General features: G+C 41.7%; 1 protein-coding gene across 1 annotated transcript in view; it reads right to left on the bottom strand.

Moving 5' to 3' along the window:
• LOC126171884 (trichohyalin-like) overlaps nt 1-14,672 on the bottom strand; it is a 125,004-nt gene that overhangs the window by 89,522 nt on the left and 20,810 nt on the right. Inside the window, exon 2 of the mRNA XM_049920837.1 lies at nt 146-2,808. Coding sequence (XP_049776794.1) covers nt 146-2,808 — 2,663 coding nt within the window. The remainder of the gene's footprint in view (nt 1-145; nt 2,809-14,672) is intronic.

Raw genomic sequence — 14,672 nt, 5'->3', positions numbered from 1 at the left:
ATGAACAGACCCAAAGCTCAGTAATCTAATACTGTGGAATATATAAAATGATTTATACGTACCATAGTCTTTAAAACAAAATGTGAAATCAGCGTAATTTTTACTCAACAGTCTACATAACAAAGCAAGTGAGACATGTACTCACACAATGAGAAGTTGAAGTTGATTGTTCTTGAAGACCCTTTACCTTCCACTCTTGCTCAGTCACTACACACTGATATTGTTCTGTTGGTAGCCACTTAACTTCTTTTGTTACGGTGTCCTGAAATGTTTGCATTAGAATTTCTTGGCTAAGCTCTGCTGACAATCCTAGGGCTTGTTTTGTGAAAGACTGCTGAAATCTTTCCACTGGCAACTCTTGTGCTCGTTCCACAGCTGGTTGCTGACAATCCTCACTTTCAGCTAGCCCCTTGATTTCTTCGATTACTGACTGCTGGGGTTGTTCCCCTGTAGGATGTTGGCCTTGTTCCCCTTGTAGTTGCTCGTCTTGTTTCACTGTTTCCTGTTGCTGCCCTTGATTTAGTGTTGGTTGTCCTCGTTCATATCTCGGGATGAGTTCTGACATTTTCTTTACAGTGATTTGCTGTATATGCTCCCCAGCAAACGGCCTTGCTTGTTCTGTGTTAGGAACCAGCCCCTCTTGTTTGTTGAACTGTTTCCTTCTTTTTGCTTTCAGCTTTAGTTCTTTGTCACAACTAACTTGATTTATTTGTCTTGTCAATTTCTGATTTTTGTTTCCCACGTCTGGTTGCAGTTTATTAGATACAGAAGATTGTTGTTGACCAGACACAATCTGAGGCTGTTGATAATTTGCGGTGTACAGTCCTTGATTAACAATCGTTCCCTGCTCTTTACCAGTCCTTAACTTGTGATGTTGGTGTGCTGTAAATGGTTGGTCTATTTTTATCAATTGCTCCTTTTGTTCTGCACAGTGTGACTGCTCTTTTCCCAATACTACTTGTTGTTTTTTTATTGGTGTAAGAGAGGATACTTTCTCCATTGCAGATTGTCGAACAGCTTCACCGCTCAGTTGGTAACGAGTGAGATGCCACCCCTGTACTGTAATGAGCTGTTGATTTTGCTCAACAGTGGGCTGCTGCAGATCTTTCGCAGAACCAAAAGGATGTGGGTGATTATTTCGGTGTTGGGCTTCTATTGAAACAAGCTGTTGTCCTTTTACATTGTATTCCTGCCCTTGTTTTTCACTCAACTGCTTTATGATATGTTGCTCCCCACATCTGAGTCTATTTACCATAGGAGGTTCTTTGATTTCTGGAAAAAGCTGCAGTTCACTTTCTGCCGACTGTTTTTTTCCTTCATTCTGGTAGAGTTTTTCGCCTTTCCCAAATGACAGAGCTGCATGCAGTGTTGCAGGAAGCAAGTGGCATAATTTAACAGGAAGCTGCTGGCGTATTCCAACAGAAGTCTCTTGATTTATTGTATTTTGTCCTTCAACTCTTTCGACAGAATGCAGTTCATCATTTATTGAAGGGAGATATTCTCCTGACTTTCCCTTATCTCCTCGTTTTTCTTCTTCAATTGACTGTAGTGGCCTTTGGACATTAACTTGCAATCTATTTTCTATAGGGAATAGTTGTTCTCTATCAGATGAAAATGGACAATCTACATCATTAGTGAACTGCCGTTCATTAATGGTCACAGATTTGGGACTATTGTGTGTGCTCAAGTGGCCCCCATTATTCATTGGAAGGTGCTTCCTTTGCTCCATAGTGTGTGTCTGCTGCTCTGTCCCTCTGATGTGTTCTATGAAGAAATGATTCTCTTGTTTATTTCTTAGTGGCTCCTCTTTGTTTACAGTAGGCTTCATTCCTTGGTTCAGTGCATCTTGCCGGCCTTGATCCTCTGCTAGCTGTCTTGCTTGATCAGTTATGATTTTACCTTTAACATCTGTGAAACTTGGTTTTTGTGCTGTCAAGAATTTCTCTCTCTGTACAACTCTGTTTAGGTGCTCATGTTCTGTTTGCAGCTTTCCCCGTAGACCTGCACGCTGCTGCTTGGCACATTCACAGTATTGTGTTCTACTAGCTGACTCCAATGACTGGTGACCTTTATCTTCTGGTATTTGCTGTTCTAATACCTGTTGTTCAGTTTCCTTAACATTAATTGTTCTTTGATTGTGTGCTTTGCAATCCTTTTCTTGGCAGAAATGATCTGATACTGAGTCTTGTTGGACTTTGATCAATGGTTGTTGTGGTTCATTTTCTTTGTACAGCTGACTTGCTTTGAGAAGAAAATCACATTTTGGTGGATAACAGTTCTGTGAAACAGTTTTCTGAAGCTGAAGTAACTGATCTTCTGGAAGGTTCAGTTTTAAATCTTTTCCACAACTACAATACTTTAATCTATCATTTCCACCACTCAAATTGAGACAGATTCCTTGGTGCTCTTGTAATTCGTTTGATAATCTCGATTTCTGCATTGCTTCATTCACTAGCACTTCCTCTTTTTCTACATTTTGTAATTGTTTTTCTTCTGTCAATGAACATGCCTTATCCCGCTGTGAAAGATGACCAAAGCCTACCAGTTGATCATGTTGATGTACTTCTTTTGACTGGAATTCTGTATTGTCTTTTGGATGGTGAAGATGATGTTCCCCAATCTTTTCTGAAATATATTTTCGTGTCTGGTTATGCTTTGATGATAGCTGCAAAACAGGACTGACAGATGTATTTTGCAACTGACTCTGTTGTATATGTTGCTGCTGCTGTTCCTGCTCTTGCTGCTGCTGCTCTTCCTTCCTCACTAACTCATTGTTTTCATCCTTCAACAATCGCTCTGGTTCAGCTTCTGCAAGAGACGAAGATAAGTTAGGTACAGATAATAGGAAAAAAGTACTGTGTACCAGAATCGTAAACAATGTCTTCATCACTGTATTTAGAAAGAAATTATGGGATGGATGCTAGGGAGAAATTTATAAATCAGACAATACTGATGGAAAAGTTTACATTTTCTTAACCCAATTCCTGTACCACTTTAAGTGATGTTTACTGCCAAAATGAATATGATCAAAATTGAACAGAAGCAAGGATAAACGGTGGATAACTCCAGCAACTGAAGTATCTTGTGGTAGAAGAGAGAACTCGACATATTTCAAAGAAGAAGCAGCAATGAAGATCTGAAACTTAATTATCACCAGTACTGTCAAATCCTCCACACTGTCTTTAAGAAAAGAAAGTTCATGTTCCACCGTTCAAAAATTAAAACACTTCAAGAATAATACAAAAACTATTTTTGATTATATTAAACAAGAAACAAACATAACTATTGATGAAAATGAAACTGACCCCCAAAAATACCTCTTGCAGAAAACTGTGAATGCACCAGCAACATGTATTAGTTTCAAAAATAAACCATAAATACAGAAATCATCAGATCACTAACAAGGGAAACTCCCCATCGCAGGCCCCACAGATTTAGCGGTAAATTGGCCCATTGGATAGTCCATCAAAAACTGAACACAGATCAAGCATAAAAACAGGAAGAAGGTGTACTGAACTGTGGAAAAAGGAAGAAAATAGACAGTGTGAATGGTCTGAACTCTAAGTGTGCAGTATCGAGCAATGCCAATGGCTGTCATGTCGTGGTTATGTGGTCACGGTGTTGAACTGTGACGGAGAAGTTCTGGGTTCAAATCACACTCGGTTCCTTTTTCTTTTTTTTTCCTCCATAAAATTACAAACTTTCTGTCCAGGCATCAATGCGTCTGTTCGCTGTATTCAAATTTGTGTATGTGTTGTGGCGTAATGTTACTTGCAACAGTGACGTGTATTGAAGGGGCCTCCAGATGTAACTCATCTTTATTCTATACAGATACCACATCTTATGCCTCCTGCTTCCGTTTTGGAAGTTTTGACTCTTCAATTTCCTTCGTTTTAACATAGTTCACACCTGTTTATTTATTGTTTTCATTTCTGTGTGGCATCTTGCCTGCTCTCACTATTCATTACAAAATATTAGGCATGTGGTCAGAATATATTACTGTTGCATGTAAATGTGATGAATAGTGAAAGCAGGAATTGTAAAACTTACCAGAGTACAGTAATCTCATATTTTAATGTGTCTTACTGGATCATCTGTTTAATAAGTCTTTTTACAGAAAATGGAAAAACTGGTGGAGCCTGACCTTGGGTTTTGGAGCAATGTAGGAAGACACAAGCCAATACTAATCCTATGACTTATCTTGGAAGAAAGGTTGAAGTAAATCAAACTTACATTTATAGCATTTACAAATTTAGAGAAAGTTCTTGACAATGTGGACTGGAACCTGCTCTTTGAAAATTTGAAGATATCCGGTATAAAATACAGGGAGCAAAAGGTTATTTAAAACTTGTACTGAAAGCATACAGAAGTTGTAAGAGTCAACGGACATGAAAGGGAAGATACAGTTAAGAAATAAGTGAGACAGGGTTGTCACCTGTACACTATGTTATTCCATACATATATTGAGGAACACAGAAGGAAATCAAGGAGGAATTTACTAAAGGAATTAAAGCTCACGAAGAAGTAAAAAACTTAGACATTTGCCAATGACATTGTAATTTTTTTTTTAAATTTTTTTTTAATTTTTTATTTTTTTTACAGAGCGCGAAGAGCAGGGGAAACGAATGGACAGTGTCCTGTACAGAGTTTATAAGATAAACAACAACAAAACTAAAACAAGAGTCATGGAATAGAGTTATATTAAATCAAGCAATGCCGAGTTAATTACACTAGAGAAAGAGACACTAAAGAAGTAGACAAGGTTTGCTATTTGTGCAACACAATAATTGATTATGGCCAGGTACGGAAGGAATCAAATGCAAGCTTGCAATAGGCGGGGGGGGGGGGGGGGGGGGGGGGGGGGGGCGAAGACAGGCAGCAAGAGGATAAGGGAGGAATCTAAGACTCCCTGCTCCCTGGATAAGCGAGTCCAGAAAAAACCGAGGCAAGAAAAGTAGGGAAACAGACCTATAGTACTGCAGTCTCGGTTTTTAAGATGGCAGTTATCCAGGAAGGCTCTCCACTGGTGGTCATCAGCTCGCAGCAGGAGTAATCTGTAGAGATGGCATCTTTGAAAAGATTGGGGGAGGGGACGTTGATCCAGGACCCAACTTCAGGAGGATCTATCTAGATCATGGTGCCCTCATTTTTGTCTGTGAAGGGGTGCACATGGTGGAATGGCTTAAGGACAAGGTGCCCATGATATCCACGTGGAAAGAGCAAAGATGCTGGTCAAGATGGCAGTGGAACTTCTTAAGACCGCAAAGGTATCAGCATGGGTACCAAAGATCCTTAAGGATGCCTCTCCTTAGACTCTGTTCAAGAAAATAGAGGCCCAGAACCCAAAATCTCCACAGAAGACTGGAGAGTGATCAACCAGAAGGTTTTACCGGAAGGACGAACCCTGGTGGTGGAGGTCGCAGAGAAGTCCCTGAAGGTGATGCGAGAGCAGGACCTTTAATTGTTTTTAGGGTTCTCGGAGGTCACTGTCAGGGTTCTCAAAGACCTCAAAGGCAATGATGGCAGCAAGACAGAGACTGGAGCACAGTAAAGGGGCCTCTGCTGCTCTAAGCTGGTGAATTAAAGCCATATGCAGAAAATCAAACTTTGCAAGTAGCAACTTTGCCTCCATACAGAAAAGCTATTGACACCAAGTGGGTCTTTAAGACAAAAAGAGATATGGGCAAATAGTTCACCATAACACTCATATGGTAATCAAGAAATGAGCAAATTCAAGAGGTTTAGACTATGAAGAAACGTATACACATGTGCGAGATGTTACAGGTCACTCAGACATTTATTTAATCTAGCTGCTAAATGGATCATTGGACATTGATCACTGTGATTTACTGACAGCTCTTTGCAGCATGACTTTAAAGTCAGGTAATGAGGTACCTTGAACATGATGACCACCTCCATGCCTACAAGCATGGATTCCGATAATATTGACAATGTGAAACGCAACCCACACTTTTCTCACATGACGCACTGAAAGCTGTGGATCAAGGCAGTAGGGTGGATGCAGTATTACTTGATTTCCAAAAAGCGTTTGACTCAGTAGCATATCTACACTTATTGCCAAAAGTACTGTCGCATGGGGTATCAAGGGAAATTTGGTGAGGATTTTTTAGTAGGAAGGACACAGCATGTTATCTTGGATGGAGAGTTATCAGCAGATGTAAAAGTGGCTCTAAGTGTGCCCCGTGGGTGTGTATTGGAACCTTTGGTGTTCATGCTGTACATTAATGACCTTGCAGACAAAATTAATAGCAACCTCAGACTTTTCACAGATGATGCAGTAATCTATAATTAAGTATTACCTGAAAGAAGCTACACAAATATTCAGTTAAGTCTTTATTAAGATTTCAAAGTAGTGCAATGATTGGCAATTTGCTTTAAATCTTCAGAAATGTAATATCATGAATCCACAAAATGAACAAATTAGTTTCCTATTATGACTAATTTAAATGAGTCACAACTGGAATTAGTCAACTTTCACAAATACCTGGATGTAACACTATGTAGGGATATGAAATGGAATAATCACATACACTTAATAGTGAGTAAACCAAATTGCAGACTTGGATTTATTGGTAGAATACTATGGAAATGCGATCAATATACAAAGATGAGTTGTAAGCAATCACTCATGTGACCTATCCTACAGTACCACTCACTCAAGTGCATGGAACCCATACCAGAGAAGACTAATATGGGATACTGAGCAAACACAGAGAAAGGTGTCACAAGAGTCACAAGTTTGTCTGAGCCATGGGAAAGTGTCATGCAGATGATGCAGAAACTGAACTGGTAGACTCTAGAAGATCAACATAAAATAACCAAGTAAGTCTAGTTTCAAAATTTCAAGAAGCAGTTTTAAATGATGACTCTAGGAACATGCTACAAATTCCTATGTGTCACTCTCAATACAGATCATGCAGACAATATTATATTAATTACAGTGTGCACAGTGACATTTAAACAATTATTCTTCCTGTGCTGCAAATGTGAATGGAATATCAAAAACCACAATAACTGGTACAATATGATGTTCTCTTTGCTGTGCACATTACAGTGATTTGCAAAGTATAGATGTAGATACAGACATAGAAAGGAGAAATTTTTATTTAAAATACCCATGGTTTACTATATGATAAAAACATTAAAAGGCAAAGGCATTACAAGGCTTAAGAAAGCAGCCTACAGACAGGGAAATTTGCAGAGTGTAGATGTAGATACAGACATAGAAAGGAGAAATTTTTATTTAAAATACCCATTGTTTACTATATGATAAAAATATTAAAAGGCAAAGGCATTACAAGACTTAAGAAAGCAGCCTACAGACAGGGAATTCACTTTTGGGACATCAAACTGGATAAAGCTCAACTAAGTTTAAATTTCAGCTGGTCCACAGCTGACCCCTGCTTTTACCACAAAAATCTTGGAAGTGTTATTTTCATTTCATCGGTTTACGTGTATGATATCATGATGACTTTCACACACACTACATTCATGTAAGAGAAACTAAAGCAACAATTTAAACTAAAAGAACTTTGAGAAGTATCCAGTTGCTTAGGGATCATATAAGTTGTATATATGGACAAGGAAAAAAAAATTCCAGGATTTTCCTGTATTTCCTGGTTAAAAATAAACTTTTTCTCACATGAAAATAAACCTCTTCCATGGAGTAAAATACACTTTTTCCGTAACAAGTGATAGTATACTTTCCCTTGGGGCTGTAAAAATATCAATCCTTTGAATGGTAAAGGTTTTATACACCAGCGTAGAACTTCAGAGAACGAAATAACTCGGGGAAATAAGTTTTAAAGATCTATGATCTGCAGCATAATTTACACTGTATATTTTTGTATTATGATATGCTGCAAATTTTTGTATTCATATTATAAAAGAATAGATTCAAAATGACACTTTAGTTTCCACAACATTGAAATCGAGATTGAAATGCGCTTTTGTAGGCCAATCATAGCTGATGTCATGTGATCTCGCCAGCCAATGACAGCAGATATTCAGACCACACTGAACGTAATGTAGTCAGCTAATAGAAACATCTCTAAAAATAAAAATTAAGCCTTAGGAACACACAAAAATGGAAAGTTAATCATTTAAATTAATGTACATAGTGTAGCTACAAGAAAAGCTAAGCTTTCACATATAATATTGATCTTTTTTGAGTGTGTTACACTTTAACATGCATCACACAATAGCGTCAGTAAAATTTTACATAATGACATTAATGCCTGGTCTTCTGGGCTTAAAATTCTTCTAAGTGGCTAGTCCTCAATGTGTTAAGTTTTAAATGAGAGTCAAACGCTCTGGGATTTAAGAAATTCATTGGACATTTGCACACGGAACATACAAAAATGAATAATTCGGCTTAAAGTGCACATTCATATGTCCAGATTCACAATGAATTAGGCCCCAACCTGACACTAAGCTTTTCGGTGTGGTTTTCGAGATGCAAATTTTCTTCAAGTACCAGTACTGTATTATCTCATGTTTGATTCTTTATTATGGCATAATGCAATACGTGCCAGAAGCTGAAAATGTGCACTTGAAATTAGTGAACAGTTAAAACTAGCCAATAGTGCGGAATGAAACACTTCGTTCCTAATAAACTGACTGCCTCTGGGGAAAAGATTAATACGAGTCACATTTATTTAGCAAACCGACAAAAATAACTTCATTGACCTGCAAGGCAACTGACTGCCAAAAACATGTAAATAAAATAATATCAGAAAACTGAAACTAACAACAATGTTAGCCTTCCATTATTATGTGAATGTATTTTAATTCACTTGATAGTTCCCACCCACAGAAATCCATTATGTTTTCACTTGACCATGAACGAAGATGAAACAGCATGAGCCCGCGGGCACCTGCTCAAACGAACTTAATGTAAACAGCTGTGACGTCGCACTCATCATCAGAAGTTTATTGTTTTGAAGTATTCCATAGTATTCCTCTTAAAGCCTTGGATAAACTTATTTGTTTATCAGTTCTTACCAGTCAAAACTACAAAAATTTAATTGAAGACCAAAACAGTGAAAAATTCTCATAATTCTAAAAAATTCCCAGGTTTTTCCCGGAGTATATACACCCTGTCATAGGCATGGGCCTTTATGGATGGGCCAGCTCAATTACACAAATCAGATTTTACAAAAATGTAACATGATAGACTGCCATCTAGTATCCACACAGGTAAAAAACAACTAAGTATTAACTCATGAAATGAGCCCAAAGACAGTGGGAGAAAGAGAAAGAGCTGACATGAAGAATCTTCCATAGGGAGAAGCAATAGGTAGCCTAATGGATGCACATCTAGATACTAGACAGAATCTAGCATTTGCAATTGGAGTAGTATTTCTAATAAGAAACTAGGAATAACTCACTTTCAAGCTACAGAAAGAATCCTACACCACATAAAGGAAACTAAACATTTCAAACTACAACTTGCTTCGACAAGGACGATGACATCACAGTTTACACTGGCACTGACTGGTCTGTACACTCTGGAGATAGAAAATCGACAACCAGTTTCCTTTTATGTCACAAGTTCCACAAATTTCATGGAACAGCAAAAAACAACCAGCAATATATCTCAAGATGAGTGAAAATAAGTATATAGCATAAATTCTGCTTATCAGGAAACACTTGGCTGCAAAAGTGCCCCAAAACAAGGCATGGTTAAATTGTTGCGTGACAATAGTAAAATGACTTTTCAAAGACAAGTGGATACAAAGGTCACACTATACATACTGATACAACACAGTTACATTAGGGAGAAAACTAATTCAGGAGAAATAACAGTGGAGCAAATTTCACCAAATGGAATACTTGCAAATATGATAAGAAAGTCATTGCTAAAACTGAGACATCATCTACAAACATAAAAATTTGGACTACAAGGATGAACTACTGAGAGTAATTGCCTCTAGATAGGTTGCTGGAAGTTGTCATTTACAATCCATGCCTCTACTAAACAATGTGGTTGACTGGTTTAAAAGAGGGGGGAAGGGGCCAAACTATCAGATCATCGGTCCCTTGTTCCTAATAAAACAATGCCACAAGTGTGAGAATAAAACAGACGAGACATATAACACAAAACGGAAAGAAAGGAAAAACCATAAGAACGAAGGAAAGGCAACGAACACTAAAAGGAACAAAAGAGGACAATAAAACAACAGAGAGATGCTAGAAACAGAAGAGAGTCAAACAAGAAAGCAGATTACAGTGGTTGGCCGACCACGAGAATAGAAAAGAAAGCCAGCCACTCTGCAACACATTAAAACCTCCTCCTACAAGCACTAGGGTGGAGGACACAGAGGGAAAAAGGACATGCGCTAAAACTTAAAACAAATGATAAAACCACCCTCATGAATAAAACGTGAAACTAAATCAGCCAATAAGGCGTTGTCAGATAAAATGAGTGGCAACGAGTCCGGTAAGCCAAGATTTCGTCGTTGGGCAGTCAAAGTGGGACAGTGCACCAGAATATGGGTCAGTCAACCGGATGCCGCACCAACAAAGAGGCAGGTCTTCACAGCGCAAGAGGAAACCGTAGGTCACCCAAGCGTGGCCAATGGGGAGCCAGCAGAGGCCAACCGATTCCCTGCAAGAGGCCCGCATGGAAGACTTCCACACTTTCATAGTCTCTTTAATGACACACAGTTTGTTGCGCGTACTGTTATGCCATTCCATCTCCCAAAGCCGAAAAATCCTGCGGTATAAGCCAGAACACAGGTCAGGTTCAGAGATGCCCATCTCCAGAAGCGGTTTCCGCGTAGCCTGTTTGGCCAGCCTTTTGGCAAGTTCATTGCCTGAGATGCTGACATGACACCACTGAACGACGGGACCGGTCCAGGGCATAGGTGGACTCCTGGATGGACACCACCTAAGGATGACGAGGGTAGTACTGGTCAATAGCTTGTAGGCTGCTCAAGGAGTCAGTACACAGAAGAAAGGAGTCCTCGGGGCATGAACAGTTATACTGAAGCGCATGAGATATGGCCACCAGCTATGCAGTGAATACGCTGGAGCCATCGGGTACGAAATGCTGTTCAATACGGCCTCTAGTGGAAAAGGCGAAGCCAACATTACCAGCAGCCATCAAGCCGTCGGTGTAAACCACTCCAGAGCCCCAGAACACTTCAAGAATCGAGAAGTGACAGCGGAGAGCCACAGGGTTAATGGAGTCCTTAGAGCCATGCGAAAGTTCCAGGCGAAGCTTCGGCCTAAAGCTACATCACAGAGGTTTACATGAATGGACCTTTAGGAGAGGTGATGAAGGGAAGGATTACAGTTAAGACAGAAGCGATCGAACATGTCGTTAGCCCTGACCTGTGCCGCCTATGTGGGAGATGGACCGCCATGGTTGGGAAAAGAAGATGTTAATTACGATGTTCAGGAGAGCTATGAATGTCTGCAACATAACTGGCAAGCAGTTGTGCACGTCTGATCTTCAATGGAGTGACTCCAGCCTCCACCAGTACGCTTGTCACCGGACTCATCCTAAAAGCTCCTGTTGCTAGTCGAACTCCACAATTGTGCAATGGGTCGAGAAAATGCAATGCTGAGGGCACTGCCGAAGCATAAATCACACTCCCATAGTCAAGGCAGGGTTGAACAAGGACTCTTAAGAGTTGCAGCATCGTGGAGTGATCTGCACCCCTGATGGTGTTACTCAGGCAGCAGAGGGCGTTGAGGTGCTGCCAACACTTCCGTTTAAGCTGACAAAGATGAGGAAGCCAAGCCAAACAAGCGTCGAAAACCAGACCTAATAATCAATATGTCTCCCCTACAGTGAGTGGTTCGTCATTACAACAAAGTGCTGGTTATGGATGAATGGTACAACGCCGACAGAAACGCATGACACACGTCTTCATGGCAGAAAACGGGAAGCCATGGGCTAGAGCCTATGCCTGCACCCTGTGGATGGCTCCCTGTAGGCGACACTCAGCAACACCAGTACTGGAGCAGAGGTACGAAATGCAGAAGTCATCTGCATACAGAGAAGGTGAGACGAAAGGCCCGACAGCTGCTGCTAGAACGTTAACGGCCACTAAAAATAGAGACACTCAATACAGAGCCCAGCAGCACTTCATTCTCCTGGATATAAAAGAAACTATGGGAGACACCAACTTAGACAAAGGAAGTATAGCGCAACAGGAAGTTTTGGATAAAAATCGGGAGCGGGCTCCAGAGATCCCACTCATACAATGTGGCAAGGATATGATGTTGCCAGGTCGTGTCGCATGCTTTACGTCTGTCAAAAAAGACGTAAACAAGGTGTTGTCATCAAGAAAAGGCTGTTCGGATGGCAGACTCGAGGGACAGAAGATTATCATTGGTAGAGCGACCCTGGCAGAAGCTGCCCTGACATGGAGCCAGTAGGCTACGTGACTCCAGGATCCAACCCAATGCCGACACACCAAATGTTCCAGCAGCTTACAAAGAACATTGGTGAGGCTGATGGGCCGATAGCTATCCACATCAAGCAGGTTTGTAACGGGTTTGAGCATCGGAATGATGGTGCTCTCCCGCCATTGTGATGGAAAGACGCCATCACACCCGATCCCATTGAAGATGACGAGGAGATGGCGCTTGTAGTCAGATAAGAGGTGTTTAATCACTTGGCTTTGGATTCGATCAGCCCCAGGAGCTATGTCGGGGCAATGTGCAAGAGCACTGAGGAGCTCTCACTCTGTAAATGGGACATTGTAGGATTACTATGGCATGTACTGAATGAGAGGACCCTTCCTTCCAGCCGCCATTTCAGGGTGCGATAGGCTGGAGGGAAATTCTCAGACACAGAGGCTCGAGCGAAGTGCTCGGCAATCACAGTTGCGTCGGTAGATAACACACCATTTATGGTAACACCTGTTTGGGTCTGGTACCCGGAAAGACCTTCAGTCTTTGCCCAGACTTGTGAAGGTGATGTATGGCACCCAATGGTTGAGACGTATCACTCCCAACACTCCTGCTTCTGTCATTTGATAAGTTGGCAAACGCAAGCATGGAGCTGTTTAAAGGCTATGAGGTGCTCCAGGTAAGGGTGCCGCTTGTGCCGATGTAGAGCTCGCTGATACTCCTTAATTGCTTCAGCGACTTCCAGCAACCACCAACGGACTGCCCTATGCCAGGGGCACCCTAAAGAGCAAGGGATCGTGTTTCCTGCCGCAGAAACAATTGTTGTAGTCACCTGCTCAACCATCACATTGATGTTACCATGTGGGGGAGATTCAATGGTGACAGCAGAGGTGAAAGTTCACAGTCCATCTTGTTTAAAGCCCATCTGGGCAGGTGTCTGTGGGCCTGACACTAGGACAGTGACATGAAGATGGGGAAGTGGTCATTCCCACACAGGTTGTCATGGGAGAAGTCCTGGGCTGCAAATTGATAAACCAATGGCCGAGTAACTACCATGAGCCACATTGATACTGCCTCAGCCAGTAAGCACGGTGCCACCCCACAAGGGGTTATGGGCGTTAAAATCATCCAAAAGTAGGAAAGGTTTAAGGAATTGATCAATCAGTATATTTAATACATTCAGGAGTTCTGCACCATCTGGAGGAAGATATACATTGCAGACAGTTAATTCATGTGCCGTTCTTATTCTGACAGCCACAGCTCCTTGAGGGGTTTGTAGGGGCACAATGTCACTACAGTCTGAGTTTAGGAGATAAACGCAAACTCCACCTGACACCCTATTATAGTCACTACAATTGCTGTAATATCCCTTATAGCTGCGGAGGGCAGGGGTCCGCATTGCTGTAATATCCCTTATAGCTGCAGAGGGCAGGGGTCCGCACTGCTGGGAACCAGGTTTCCTGGAGGGCAATGCAGATAGCAGGTGTAAAGCTTAACAGTTGCTGTAGCTCAGCCAGGCGGCGGAAAAAGCAGCCTCAATTCCACTGGAGGATAAGGTCATCGTGAGACTGGGAAGGCATGGAACATTCAATGAGACAGTTTACGCTGCAAAGGCACCTGCTGCCACCGAGTTACTGCATGAGCAGTCAATATCCATTGTGTCTGAGGGTCTCGCGAGACCTAGGTCCTCAGTGGACGCCAGAATCTCCACTCCATCCTCAGACACAGAGCTTGTAGGTAGCGGTGGTATGGGTGCCACCGAAAGTTCCTTGGTCTTAGGGGTCTTTTTTTTTTTTTTTTTTTTTTTAATTTTCTCGCTGCTCCTTGGGTTTCCCTGGCTGGGAGGACTTCACTGGCTCAGTCTCTGGAACTGAGGATGAGTGTGAATCCCTACGACCAGCTGCTTTTGGGCTCTTCAGCCACTGGCGGTTGTCATCTTTCCCACTAGCAGAAACCTGGGAAGTGAGTGACCCGAGGGACCCCTTCCTAGCAAGAGAAGCCGAAGAAGACTTATGCTTCTCCAGCTTAGAAGTGGGGACAGACATCCCTGACGGTTGGGGGGGGGGGGGGGGGTGGTGTTGCTCCCGAAGTAGGTGGTGCGGGAGCAACAGGGAGGGAAATTCCCCCTACCATCAAGGGAGCAGGTGTAGTCTTTCGGCTCTGAGAGGTGACTGGGGTTGGCAGAGCTGATGGTCCCAGTAATGTTGTTGTGGCGGCGTAAAACGATGTCAAATGTACAGGATGCAGGTTGGTTGGTTGGTTGGTTGGTTTAAAGACTAAAGGAA

The sequence above is a fragment of the Schistocerca cancellata genome, chromosome 1 (assembly GCF_023864275.1).
Source record: "Schistocerca cancellata isolate TAMUIC-IGC-003103 chromosome 1, iqSchCanc2.1, whole genome shotgun sequence".
NCBI classification, from domain to species: domain Eukaryota; kingdom Metazoa; phylum Arthropoda; class Insecta; order Orthoptera; family Acrididae; genus Schistocerca; species Schistocerca cancellata.
This window is presented reverse-complemented; position numbering and strand designations above follow the sequence as displayed.